This window comes from Aquarana catesbeiana, linkage group LG08 (genome assembly GCF_042186555.1).
Source record: "Aquarana catesbeiana isolate 2022-GZ linkage group LG08, ASM4218655v1, whole genome shotgun sequence".
Taxonomy (NCBI): Eukaryota; Metazoa; Chordata; class Amphibia; order Anura; family Ranidae; genus Aquarana; species Aquarana catesbeiana.
Window position 1 is genome coordinate 22,560,311 of NC_133331.1, and position 13,604 is coordinate 22,573,914.

At 46.4% G+C, this 13,604-nt stretch overlaps 1 protein-coding gene across 1 annotated transcript in view; it reads left to right on the forward strand.

Annotated features, from left to right (window-relative positions):
• Window positions 1-13,604, forward strand: part of LOC141105636 (alpha-2-macroglobulin-like) — a 177,842-nt gene that overhangs the window by 48,856 nt on the left and 115,382 nt on the right. The window contains exons 9-11 of the mRNA XM_073595601.1: window positions 7,997-8,111; window positions 10,874-10,989; window positions 11,463-11,621. Of these exons, the coding sequence (XP_073451702.1) occupies window positions 7,997-8,111; window positions 10,874-10,989; window positions 11,463-11,621 (390 nt within the window). The remainder of the gene's footprint in view (window positions 1-7,996; window positions 8,112-10,873; window positions 10,990-11,462; window positions 11,622-13,604) is intronic.

A 13,604-nucleotide genomic window follows, 5' to 3' on the forward strand; every position in this document is an offset into this window, starting at 1 on the left:
CCCAAATTAAAATAAGGAAAGGTGTGGGGCCACCAGGCCCTATATACTCTGAACAGCAGTATACAGGCGGTGCAAACAAGACAGGGACTGTAGGTTTGTTGTTAAGTAGAATCTGTTTGTAATTTTGAACATTTTTAACGTGTTTAGCTCCAGCCAAAAAATCTTTTCTAAGCTTTTTGGAAAACATAGGGAAGGGTTATCACCCCTGTGACATTTGTTTTGCTGTCTTTCCTCCTCTTCAGAAGATTTCACCTCACTTTTTTGTCCCAATGAAAAATGTTTTTTGAAAATTTGGGTTTTTTTGTGGAACAAGGATTGGAAAGCATCAGTGGAAAGGAGAAATTGTTTTCCCATATTAACTCTTACAGGAAAGAATTTCCCTTCCTAGGGGTAGATTTCATCTCACTTCCTGTTGTCTCCTTCCGTTTGCAAGTAGGAGTCGTTTGTAAGTTAGATGTTTGAAAGCAGGGTCCTGCCCTATATACTCAGCAGAAATTTGGGCCTTAGGTGTTGCTGTGGCCACAACACTGTAAGCCCTCACAGGGCCCTGCTGTGAAATATTAGATCAAGAATTGTAATTACATGCCCCTGTTGAACAGGAGCTGAAAAATTAGGCCTTAGGCACTGGTGCTGGTGCCACAACACTGCAACCCCTCACAGACACTCTAGTTGGAACGCAGGAACGAGCCCTGCTGCAAAGTATTGCTTCAAAAATTGTAATTACACGCCCCTGTTAGACAGGGGCAGAAAAATTGGGCCTTAGGCACTGGTGCTGGTGCCACAACACTGCAACCCCTCACAGACACTCTAGTTGGAACGCAGGAACGAGCCCTGCTGCAAAGTATTGCATCAAAAATTGTAATTACACGCCCCTGTTAGACAGGGGCAGAAAAATTGGGCCTTAGGCACTGGTGCTGGTGCCACAACACTGCAACCCCTCACAGACACTCTAGTTGGAACGCAGGAACGAGCCCTGCTGCAAAGTATTGCATCAAAAATTGTAATTACACGCCCCTGTTAGACAGGGGCAGAAAAATTGGGCCTTAGGCACTGGTGCTGGTGCCACAACACTGCAACCCCTCACAGACACTCTAGTTGGAACGCAGGAACGAGCCCTGCTGCAAAGTATTGCATCAAAAATTGTAATTACACGCCCCTGTTAGACAGGGGCAGAAAAATTGGGCCTTAGGCACTGGTGCTGGTGCCACAACACTGCAACCCCTCACAGACACTCTAGTTGGAATGCAGGAACGAGCCCTGCTGCAAAGTATTACATCAAAAATTGTAATTACACGCCCCTGTTAAACAGGGGCTGAAAAATTGTGCCTTAGGCACTGGTGGTGGCGCCCAGAACCAAAAATGTTCTTACAAGCTATCAGCGTGATGATTGAGGAGGAAGAGGATAATTACTCAGGGATAGTCACTCAGCATCAGCATAGGCAGTCTTTGAAGGGATCTGAGATTTCAAAAAAAATTATTCGGTTACATCAGCATCAGGTGCTTGGTAGCTGGTGGTGATCCAAGACTCATTCATTTTTATGAAGGTCAGCCGATCGACCGAGTCGGTGGACAGACGCACCCTGTGATCGGTTACCACGCCTCCAGCAGCACTGAATGTGCGTTCCGAAAGAACGCTGGATGCAGGACAGGCCAGTAGCTCAATTGCATACTGTGCAAGCTCTGGCCAGTGATCCATCCTCAAGACCCAGTAACCCAGAGGATTTTCGGTGGGAAAGGTGTCCAAGTCTGATCTTGCCCCTAGGTATTCCTGCACCATGTAAAACAGACGCTGGCGATGGTTGCTGGAACCGATCATACCTTGGGGCTGCGGACCAAAAAATTGTCTGAACGCATCGGTCAGACGGCCACCTTCTCCACCGCTCCTTCTTTGACTGACCGAAGCCTCAGCAACACGTTGTCCAGAAACAGGAGTTTGTAACCTCCCAGTCTCTGGGAACGCGTTGCACAGACCTTTCTGCAAGGCCTCCCGAAGATGTTTCATCCTCTGCTCCCTCTGCGATGGCAAGATAAGGTCCGCAACCTTACAAGGAGGGTTGCCAGCCAGTATTGGTCCTTCTCCTTGATACCACGAATACGAGGATCCTTACGCAGGCTTTGCAGGATCAGGGAGGCCATGCAGCGTAGGTTTGCTGAGGCATTCGGTCCGGAGTCCTCTGGGTCACTAAGAACGACATGGTCCGCAGCCACCTCCTCCCAGCCACGTACAAGTCCATGTGTTTCTTGGGACTGATCCCTTAAAGACTGCTGCTGATGCTGAGTGCCAGGCTCCACCTCCATACTGACACAATCTTCCTCCTCCTCCTCTTCCTCCTCGTCCTCTTCCTGTGTGATCGGCGGGCACGCAGGAACACTGTCTGGATAAAGGGGGCCTTGAGAGCTAAGGAAGTCCTCCTCTTCCTGCCTCTGTTCTGCCTCAAGTGCCCTGTCCATTATTCCACGCAGCGTGTGCTCCAACAGGTGGACAAGGGGGACAGTGTCACTAATGCATGCACTGTCACTGCTCACCATCCTCGTGGCCTCCTCGAATGGTGACAGGACAGTGCATGCATCCCTGATCATGGCCCACTGGCGTGGGGAAAAAAAACCAAGCTCCCCTGACCCTGTCCTGGTGCCATAGTCGCACAGGTACTCATTGATGGCCCTCTGCTGCGTGTGCAGCCACTGCAGCATGGCCAACGTTGAGTTCCACCTGGTGGGCATGTCACAGATTAGGCGGTTCTTGGGCAGGTTAAACTCCTTTTGGAGGTCCGTCAGCCGAGCACTGGCATTATATGACCGGCGGAAATGCACACAGACTTTCCTGGCCTGCCTCAGGACATCCTGTAAGCCCGGGTACCTGCCCAAGAACCGCTGCACCACCAAGTTAAGGACGTGAGCCAAACAGGGCACATGGGTCATTTGTCCCTGTCGGAGGGCAGAGAGGAGGTTGGTGCCATTGTCGCAAACCACCATTCCTGCCTTAAGTTGGCGTGGCGTCAACCACCTCTGAACCTGCCCCTGCAGAGCTGACAAAACCTCTGCCCCAGTGTGGCTCCTGTCCCCCAAGCACACCAGCTCAAGCACCGCATGGCATCTTTTGGCCTGCGTACTTGCGTAGCCCCTTGAACGCCTACGGAGCACCGCTGGTTCCGAGGAAGAGGCCATGGAGGAAGAAGAAGAGGAGGGGGTGGAGGAGAGAGGTGTGTCACAATCAGCATTTTGGAGGCGTGGTGGCGGAACAACCTCCAACACTACTGCACCTTGTCCTGCATCCTTCCCAGCTGCCAGCAGAGTCACCCAATGCGCCGTGAAACTTAGGTAACGTCCCTGTCCATGCCTGCTGGACCATGAGTCAGCGGTAATATGCACCTTACCGCTGACCGCCCTGTCCAGCGAGGCATGGACATTGCCTTCCACATGCCGGTAGAGAGCCGGAATCGCCTTCCGTGAGAAAAAGTGGCGTTTGGGTACCTGCCACTGAGGAACCGCACATTCCACAAACTCACGGAAGGGGGCAGAGTCTACCAACTGAAAAGGCAGCAGTTGAAGTGCTAGCAATTTTGCCAAGCTAGCATTCAACCGCTGGGCATGTGGATGGCTGGGAGCAAACTTCTTTCGGCGGTGCAGCAGCTGGGGCAGGGAAATTTGCCTGGTACAATCTGACGTCGGTGTACCAAAAGCAGATTGCCCACAAGTACTTGGCTGTGACACACCTAATTCTACACCTTCATTCTTCTCACTGCAGGTCTCAGAGAGGACTGAAGGTCTAGTGGGGTTGGAAATCTCAGCTGATGAGGAGCAAGGAGAGATCCTCTTTGTTCTTTGGTGTGGGTCTTTTAGATACGCTTGCCAACGAACTGCATGGCAGGTCAACATATGTCTGGTCAAGCATGTGGTACCCAAGCGGGAGATGTTTTGGCCACGCGAGATACGCTTGAGACATATGTTGCAAATAGCAGCGGTGCGATCTGATGCACTCGTCTCAAAAAAGGCCCACACCAAAGAACTTTTTGAATAACGCGCAGAGACTGCAGCGCCCTGCACATGTGGAGCTTTGGGGTGTGATGCAGTCAATGTGCTGCCCTTAGGCTGGCCCCTGGAGGGCATCCTGCCTCGTTGGTGATGTGCCGCCGCCTCCTCCTCCTCCTCCTCCTCCTCCTCCTCTCTCCTATCAGGCACCCACGTTGAGTCAGTGACCTCATCATCCCCTCCCTCCTCATCACTGGAGCAAACCTGGCAGTATGCTGCAGCAGGGGGAGCATGACTGCCAGATTGCTGTCCTTCTTGGGCACCCCCTCTGTCCGTGCTCATGTTACTGCCTTCATCGAGCTCAGTATCGTCATCAGAGCCTTCCAAACGCTGGGCATCCTCCTGGAGCATGTACCCAACACTGTGGTCAAACAGTTCGAGGGAATCCTCATGAGGACATGGTGGAGCTAGGGAAGGAGTCACTGATGACATTGAGCTGAGGGAAGAGGCCGCTGCTTTGCCAGACAAAGCACCCTGGGCATGGGTGAGAGAGGATGAGGAGGATGAGGACGGCTTGGTCATCCACTCGACCAAGTCTTCCGCATGTTGCGGCTCAACACGGCCAGCTGCCGAAAAAAAGGCCAAGCGTGTCCCATGGCCACGTGCTGATGAGGATGCACCGTCTCCACGACCAGCACTAGACACAGAGCCTGCTTGCCCTCTCTTATTGGCTTGTGACTGTCTGCCTCTCCTTCTTGGCCTTCCAGACATACTAATGGCCTGTAGCTGCACTAAGCTGGGATAGAACACCTGTAATTTTCTTCAGGTAGCTTTATATACTGTAACCAGACAAGCCTGCCTGTCAGTAGGAAGATAACAGGAACGGATCTAGCTGAACACTGTGAGCAGGACGCACTGTACTAAATGTAAATAGTCTAGCTGCCTGACCGTGGTACTAATAGGATCAAATAGAACACCTGTAATTTTCTTCAGGTAGCTTTATATACTGTAACCGGACAAGCCTGCCTGTCAGTAGGAAGATAACAGGAACGGATCTAGCTGAACACTGTGAGCAGGACGCACTGTACTAAATGTAAATAGTCTAGCTGCCTGACTGTGGTACTAATAGGATCAAATAGAACACCTGTAATTTTCTTCAGGTAGCTTTATATACTGTAACCAGACAAGCCTGCCTGTCAGTAGGAAGATAACAGGAACGGATCTAGCTGTACACTGTGAGCAGGACGCACTGTACTAAATGTAAATAGTCTAGCTGCCTGACCGTGGTACTAATAGGATCAAATAGAACACCTGTAATTTTCTTCAGGTAGCTTTATATACTGTAACCAGACAAGCCTGCCTGTCAGTAGGAAGATAACAGGAACGGATCTAGCTGAACACTGTGAGCAGGACGCACTGTACTAAATGTAAATAGTCTAGCTGCCTGACCGTGGTACTAATAGGATCAAATAGAACACCTGTAATTTTCTTCAGGTAGCTTTATATACTGTAACCAGACAAGCCTGCCTGTCAGTAGGAAGATAACAGGAACGGATCTAGCTGAACACTGTGAGCAGGACGCACTGTACTAAATGTAAATAGTCTAGCTGCCTGACCGTGGTACTAATAGGATCAAATAGAACACCTGTAATTTTCTTCAAGTAGCTTTATATACTGTAACCAGACAAGCCTGCCTGTCAGTAGGAAGATAACAGGAACGGATCTAGCTGAACACTGTGAGCAGGACGCACTGTACTAAATGTAAATAGTCTAGCTGCCTGACCGTGGTACAAATAGGATCAAATAGAACACCTGTAATTTTCTTCAGGTAGCTTTATATACTGTAACCAGACAAGCCTGCCTGTCAGTAGGAAGATAACAGGAACGGATCTAGCTGTACACTGTGAGCAGGACGCACTGTACTAAATGTAAATAGTCTAGCTGCCTGACCGTGGTACTAATAGGATCAAATAGAACACCTGTAATTTTTTCAGGTAGCTTTATATACTGTAACCAGACAAGCCTGCCTGTCAGTAGGAAGATAACAGGAACGGATCTAGCTGAACACTGTGAGCAGGACGCACTGTACTAAATGTAAATAGTCTAGCTGCCTGACCGTGGTACTAATAGGATCAAATAGAACACCTGTAATTTTCTTCAGGTAGCTTTATATACTGTAACCAGACAAGCCTGCCTGTCAGTAGGAATTTAACAGGAACGGATCTAGCTGAACACTGTGAGCAGGACGCACTGCACTAAATGTAAATAGTCTAGAAGATAACAGGAACGGATCTAGCTGAACACTGTGAGCAGGACGCACTGCACTAAATGTAAATAGTCTAGAAGATAACAGGAACGGATCTAGCTGAACACTGTGAGCAGGACGCACTGCATTAAATGTAAATAGTCTAGATAGAAGATAACAGGAACGGATCTAGCTAAACTGAATACAGTGTATATATATATATGCAACACCTGGGATGCATATATATACACAATACACTGTAAGTGCAGCTAACTGACTGACTGTTCTGCCTAATCTATCTAACTCAAATCAAATGACACTGTCTCTCTCTCTCTCTATCTCTCAGCACACCAGAACACACACTACACAGGGCCGCTGTGCAGGCGGCCTTATATAGTGTGGGGTGTGTACTAAATCCCCTGAGCCATAATTGGCCAAAGCCACCCTGGCTTTGGCCAATTACAGCTCTCTCTACTGACGGCGCTGTGATTGGCCAAGCATGCGGGTCATAGTGCATGCTTGGCCAATCATCAGCCAGCAATGCACTGCGATGCCGCAGTGAATTATGGGCCGTGACGCGCCACACGAATTTAGCGCGAACGGCCCATAACGTTCGCAATTCGGCGAACGATCGAACAGCCGATGTTCGAGTCGAACATGGGTTCGACTCGAACACGAAGCTCATCCCTAGCCAGGAGTAAAGCGGCAAGCAGAGTCAGAAGTCAGCCGGGGTCATACACTGGGAATCTGGCAACAGCGGAGTAAGAAGAGCAAGCCAGAGGTCATACACAGATCAGCAGGCAGAAGCAAAGTCAATGTAGCAAGCCGAGGATCAAAGCCAGGAATGGAGAAAAGACAGGTCAAAGGCAAGCCAGGTCGGTAATGGGGAATCCAATAATGGTAGAAACAGGAACACATGGGGGAACTAAAGATCATCCAATTAGTGAATCATGCTGCTGGCTTTAAATAGGCCACTGGGCACCAGAATCAGTTGCGCATTCTTTGTGCAATTGAACATTAGCCCTTGCAACCGCTCGCCCGTACGCATTCACATTTGCATTGGCAAATGCCTATATGCCAGTCAGTGGTTCCGCTGCATTAGCAGATCTGCCAGCTCTTCTGCAAACCGTTTTTCTGACAGGGACATTGGTGATGTCTGTGTAAGGTGATGCCAGACTTCAGGTGGTGTTTCAGCTTGTCTGATCTTCCTTTCTTTTTATTTTATTTTTTGCAAATGGTTTTGTAGGCACTCATGATTTGGCTCTTAAGCTGAAGCCCATGTGTACAAGACCTAAAGTGAGATGATCAGCAATATTTATATATATATATATATATATATATATATATATATATATATACATACACAGGGCTTTTTTTCTTGGGGAACCTCTGGCGCAGACCCTGGGGGGGGGGGCTGCTCACCACAATCACTTGTAAACACAAAAGTCTGGTTTCTGTGTTTAAAAGTGACAGCTCTGAACTCTGTGTGCAACCCCCCTGAACTCTGCACTCTGTATATAATGCAATCCTGGTATTTAATGCGCCTTTAAGACCCTCCTACTGTTCGTGAAATTTGACTGACCACACCCACTATTTGATGTGATTTGGAGGGTGTGTGTGGGTGGAGGGGTTTTGGGGGGTCGTGGTTGAGTTCTAGCGCCTATTGTTTGAGAAAAAAAGCCCTGTATACATCCTAGTTCCCATTTTATTTATGACTCAACCTTTTATTCTTGGCACAACTTTGGTTCTGACTTTTTTTTTTTTTCCTTCTCTTCCCAATAGACTGATTCTGAAGGTACATTTAAAGGAAAAGTTGATCTCTCAGCATTCCAACTTGACCGCCCAGGATACCAGATGTCATTTAATATGCAGGCCACTCTTACAGAACAGGGGACAAGTAAGTGAATGGTTTGCCATCCATAAGTGTCCATTATGTAGCTGCATAATTGGGTTAAAGCCTTTCACAAATTAAAATCTCATGGCAGAATACACAAGCAGCGGTGGTCACCAGCACTGCACTCTGCAAATGGCACAGATAACCTTGCCTACAAAGGACGTATTTGTGTACCGATCTGATAAAACCCTGACATAATGGTTTAAAGCTATGTATATGGTATTGGCGTGTAGGCCAACATGGGTAAGCCTTTACAGCCAATGCATATTCATTCACTTCTATGGGCTAGCTGCCTGCAGCTCGAAGTTGGCACAGAAAGATAAACAAATGTCTCTTCACACTGTACAGAGTGGAGTGCCCATGTGAATGAGCCCTAAAAATAAAAAGCTCATAATAAGCACACTCCTTGATTTCCATTATAACTGGCCATATGACCGTTGCCTTGGGACAGAACTTCAGATGGAGCCAGCCAATCCTTTCTGACACTGATTTTTCACGTATCCAAAATCCATTCTCTAAATGCCTAGACATTGAATTTATTGGCATCACATGCAACTACATACACCTCCTTTCTCCTTTTTTTTTTTTTTTTTTATTAAAGTAAATTTGGGTATGGATACAGTATGGTTAAGATGGATAAAGGGTTAGGAAAAGAGCCCTAGTAAGGTGGCAGTGGCCAACATGCCAACCTACAATATATTACCAAAATTATTGGGATGCCTGCCTTTAAACGCACATGAACTTTAATGGCACCCCAGTCTTAGTTCGTAAAGTTAATTAAGTTGGCCCAGCCTGCAGCTATAACAGCTTCAACTCTTCTGGGAAGGCTGTCCACAAGGTTTAGGAGTGTCTATGGGAATGTTTGATCATTCTTCCAGAAGCGCATTTGTGAGGTCAGGCTATGATGTTGGACAGAAGGTCTGGCAGTCTCTGCTCTAATTTATCCCAAAGGTGTTCTATCGGGTTGAGGTCAGGACTCTGTGCAGGTCAGTCAAGTTCCTCCACCCCAAACTCACTCATCCATGTCTTTATGGACCTTGCTGTGTGTAGACATGTTGGAACAGGAAGGGGCCATCTCCAAACTGTTCACACAAAGTTGAGAGCATGAGATTATCGCCTTAGGAGTTCCCTTCACTAGAACTAAGGGCCCAACCCATGAAAAAACAACCCCACACCATAGTCCCCCCCCCGCCACCAAATGAATTGGACCAGTGCACAAATTAAGGTCCATAAAGACATAGATGAGTGAATTTGGGGTGGAGGAACTTGACTGGCTGTACAAAGTCCTGACCTCATCCTGATAGAACACTTTTGGGAGGAATTGGAGCGGAGACTGCGAGCCAGGCCTTCTCGTCCAAATCGGTGCCTGACCTCACAATTGTGCTTCTGGAAGAATGGTCAAACATTCCTATAGACACACTCCTAAACCTTGTGGACGGCCTTCTCAGAAGAGTTGATGCTGTTATAGCTGCAAAGACTAAGACTGGGATGCCATTAAAGTTCATGTGCGTGTAAAGGCAGGTGTCCCAATACTGTTGGTATTTCTGTGTATATTATATAATCTTCCTTCTCCAACTCAAAAGCAAAATATCAAGAAGCATGGATCTATCAAACAATGTAAACTAATAAGTTAAAAGTTTAAGTGCTGGGATGGGGAGGGGGGGCATTGAAAATTGTGAGAGTATTCACTCATGTTTTATAATTTTAAACTTGGGTTTCCACAATTACAAGGGTGTCTGTAATCGGGGCCAGATATGTGTGGCTACACTTAGGAAGCAGAGACCGGGCCAAATTATAATAAAAAAACTTCTTAATCATAAAATAAGACATCCAAACACCAGCAAACAAATGTATAAGTGAACCAAAAACCCAGTGACCAGATACTTAACTAAATGACCTAACAGAAATCCTAAATATCAAAATAACTATATATATAGTGTATGCAAATGGAGAACACAGGAAAACTGGAGGTGCAGGGAACATTTTGAAAGGAGAAACCAAAACTGGGATCAGGAACAAGGGGGAGAAGGAACAAGGCAACATGGTTCAGGGCAAAGGTACTAAGCAGAGAGCATGATTAAAGAGCAGGAACAAGATAACGGCTAGCAGTATCTGGCAGCAAGCAAAGCAAAACACTGGAGCAAGCTGTATTAGCAGAAGAGGGACTAAATACCCTCCCAGCAGCCAGCATCAGGTGGAGACTGATCACTGGGATCTGCCGGGTGACACCTGCCGATTGACACTGGAACTACAACCTTCTGTGCTGGGAAGCACAGTGCCACCAGCAGGCAGGTGATCCAGGTCCTGGCGAAATGGGGCAAGCAAGGGAAATTCAGTGCAAAATGACCCAAAAATAGTCTCATTTACTTTGTTTAGAATTGATTTTTAAGGGGTTTGGTGCTGAAGATGTCGTCCATGTGTATATTTACTTTTATGGCTTCAGTTTCTGTTCAGGAATGATTGCTTCCAATCTATCTGAATGCAAGCACTGATCTCAGGGGAGGGATTAAGGAAAGAACATCTCATCCACAACCCTGTCAATGAGAGTGGGGAGTGCTACTTACTGCACTGTTTATCTCCTAGGGGCTTCTGCAGTGTTCAGTTTACCTACTGCCCTTTGTGGCTGGTCAGTAGGGAAAACCAGTCAATTTCTCTATATTTAACAACCTAATTGGGCTGCATCAGACGTATGACTGTACTCTACTCTAATCCTTCCTGATGTGAATATACATGAGCATGAGTATTTGTATTGTGTTCTGTGACAGATGTCCAAGCAACTGAAACCAAAACCATCTCGATCACCAGCCAGCTAGGCCGCGCCCGTTTTGACTATGAGGTTATGCGTCCGTATTTCAAAAAAGGAATTCCTTATTATGTGGGGGTGAGTTGACTTGCAACCTTTTTAAAAATGTTACATTTTATTGTGCATTGTCTTGGCAGATTTGGGCTACTAGTGGCCAATGGTCTGTTTGTTTTTATTTGTATTTTTTTAATTTAAACTCCTAGAACGTCTCAATTGTATGACTGTAATCTTCTAGAAAAAACTTTCTGCTCATCACCATGAGTCAGATTTGCATACTCTGACATGACCCTCAGACAGTCTGTCCCACAGTCTACCCATCAGTCCTAGCTGCTCCTCTTGAAAGGAGGGATGAATATGGGAGATTGGGTTTCTGGGTTATACATGATGTGAGAACTCACGGCAAAGCTGAGAAGCTTGAAAAGATGCTAGGCCATTTTTTTAATCTCATTGTTTGATGGAACATGTAGAGGAAAAATATTTTGAATAGAACAGGTATTGTGATAAATGCATGTGTAAAACTGAAGCATGTGATTTTCTTCTGCATGCAACAGATTGTTGTTGAGAATGCACAGGGGCAGCCTGAGAGTGGCCAGGTGGTGGAACTCCAAATGGACGGGAAGGTTCTTCAGAACCTCACATCTGATGAGAATGGCAAAGCACAATATGAATTTGATACCTCAACACTTACCACTTCAAATGTCTACTTTCAGGTGAGTAGATATTGCACTGTACAGCCGCATCAGAATGGATATCTTTCTCTAAGTTTAGTTCATGTATTTATAGCCAAATCATTCTGTGATAATTCTATATAACTCTGTTCAGTAAGTCTAACATTATATTGTAAGAATACAGACATGCATTGCACCTAGTTGGTCAGAAGCCAGTTAACCACCCAGCGTGTCTTCTGCTCTGTAGGAAACCTTAGCATCTCAAGAACCCTACAAAAATTCAGACAGCACCTGCAAGCTCCATTCAGTAATGCCGTGTACACACGAGCGGACTTTACGGCAGACTTGGTCTGGCGGACCGGACTCCGTCAGACAATTCGATCGTGTGTGGGCTCCAGCTGACTTTTTTCCCCAAATGTCAGATGGAACTTAAAATAAAACATGTTTCAAATCTTTCCGACGGACTCGAGTCCAGTCAAAAAATCCGCTCGTCTGTATGCTACTCCAACGGACTAAAACCCACGCTTGGGCAGCTATTGGCTACTGGCTATCAACTTCCTTATTTTAGTCTGGTCGTACCTAATCACGTACGAATCCGTCGGACTTCGTTGTGATCGTGTGTGGGCAAGTCCGTTCGTTAGAAAGTCCGTCGGAAGTCCGGCAAAAGTCTGTCGGAAAGTCCGTTGGACCAGTCCGGTCGAAAAGTCCACCCGTGTGTACGCGGCATTAGGGTCCCTAATGGGAAATCAAGAACCTCTGCACTGTAAGACCATAGTGACACTAGAGTGTAGTAAGTCTTGCTTGCATAGTGACACTAGTGTTTTTGATTTTTCTCCCCTCCAAAAAAAAGCCAACACTTTAAATGCAAAAAGTGAGCTCTGTCATGTTGACCAATTGGGGATCTTTTTTCATATTTCAGAATAGAGGAAGAAATTAGATTGGTCGCCATGGACATCAGCTCACTAAAGAGACAGATTTATTTTATAATAAATGGGCCACATAATGGCTTAAAAGGCAGTCACCTAGACCACTCCAAACTTTGCATATTCTACTGTACTACACTGGGCCCCACACCAAAAGGATAACCTAATTTCCCTTGCCAGTTACACCTAGACCCACACTGACTACAATGTCATATTTGAGGGACATGGTGTAGAACAATGATTTGCTTCTACTAGTTATTATACACATTTATTTAATCAGATACATGAGTTTGTTTTTAGGGTTGTATTCAATATGTGCAAATTTGTCTGTTTGGACCCTTAACCAAGGCTTGGAGGCGTTAAATATTGTGAGACAACTAGATAACTCTATGCAAATATGCAATGTCTATCAACTTTACACTATTTACTCTTAAGCCCAATATCGCTAGGGCCTGCTGCTTTGCAGAACCCTCCTATTATGGGGTCCCTGCTGCTTGCAAAAGTAGACCACACAGCCACCAATCCCCCCCCCCCCGAAACAACCTCCATCATCGTCCTTCACTCCCAAACTGGCTAGTTTTCCTTAATCCTTAATGTTTACACTTCGTTCCCTGTTCCCATTCATTGTAGGATTTTGCTTTCCCTCTCTGTTCACAGTAAACCAGACCAGAGAATTCGCTTAACCAGCAACTTCTTTTACTTAATAAAATGGCATCCATGTACAGTTCTTAATCATCCCTATATCACAGTTCTTCATGAATTACACGGCAATTCAACAAGTTACAGACATGGTGGTGGCACCTCATACCTTCTTAGCTTGTGGTGATTGCCAAGTGATGGTAACATGGTTCGTCATCCTGATTCAGGGTCCCGCCTAAGGGTAACCCCACTAGGCGTGACTCTACATCTCCTTGTATATTGTCATTCCCATGACTAACCAATGCCCACCTACTGGCCCAACTCCTTTTTGCTTAAATACCCCTGTTACAGGAAGCACAGTCCAAACAGCAGTGTCACATGCCTGGTTGAGGCAGAGTTGACAAGAGGGCTGCCCTTAAACCTCTTGTCCTGTTTCACTTGGGGAAGATGACGGGGTATAACA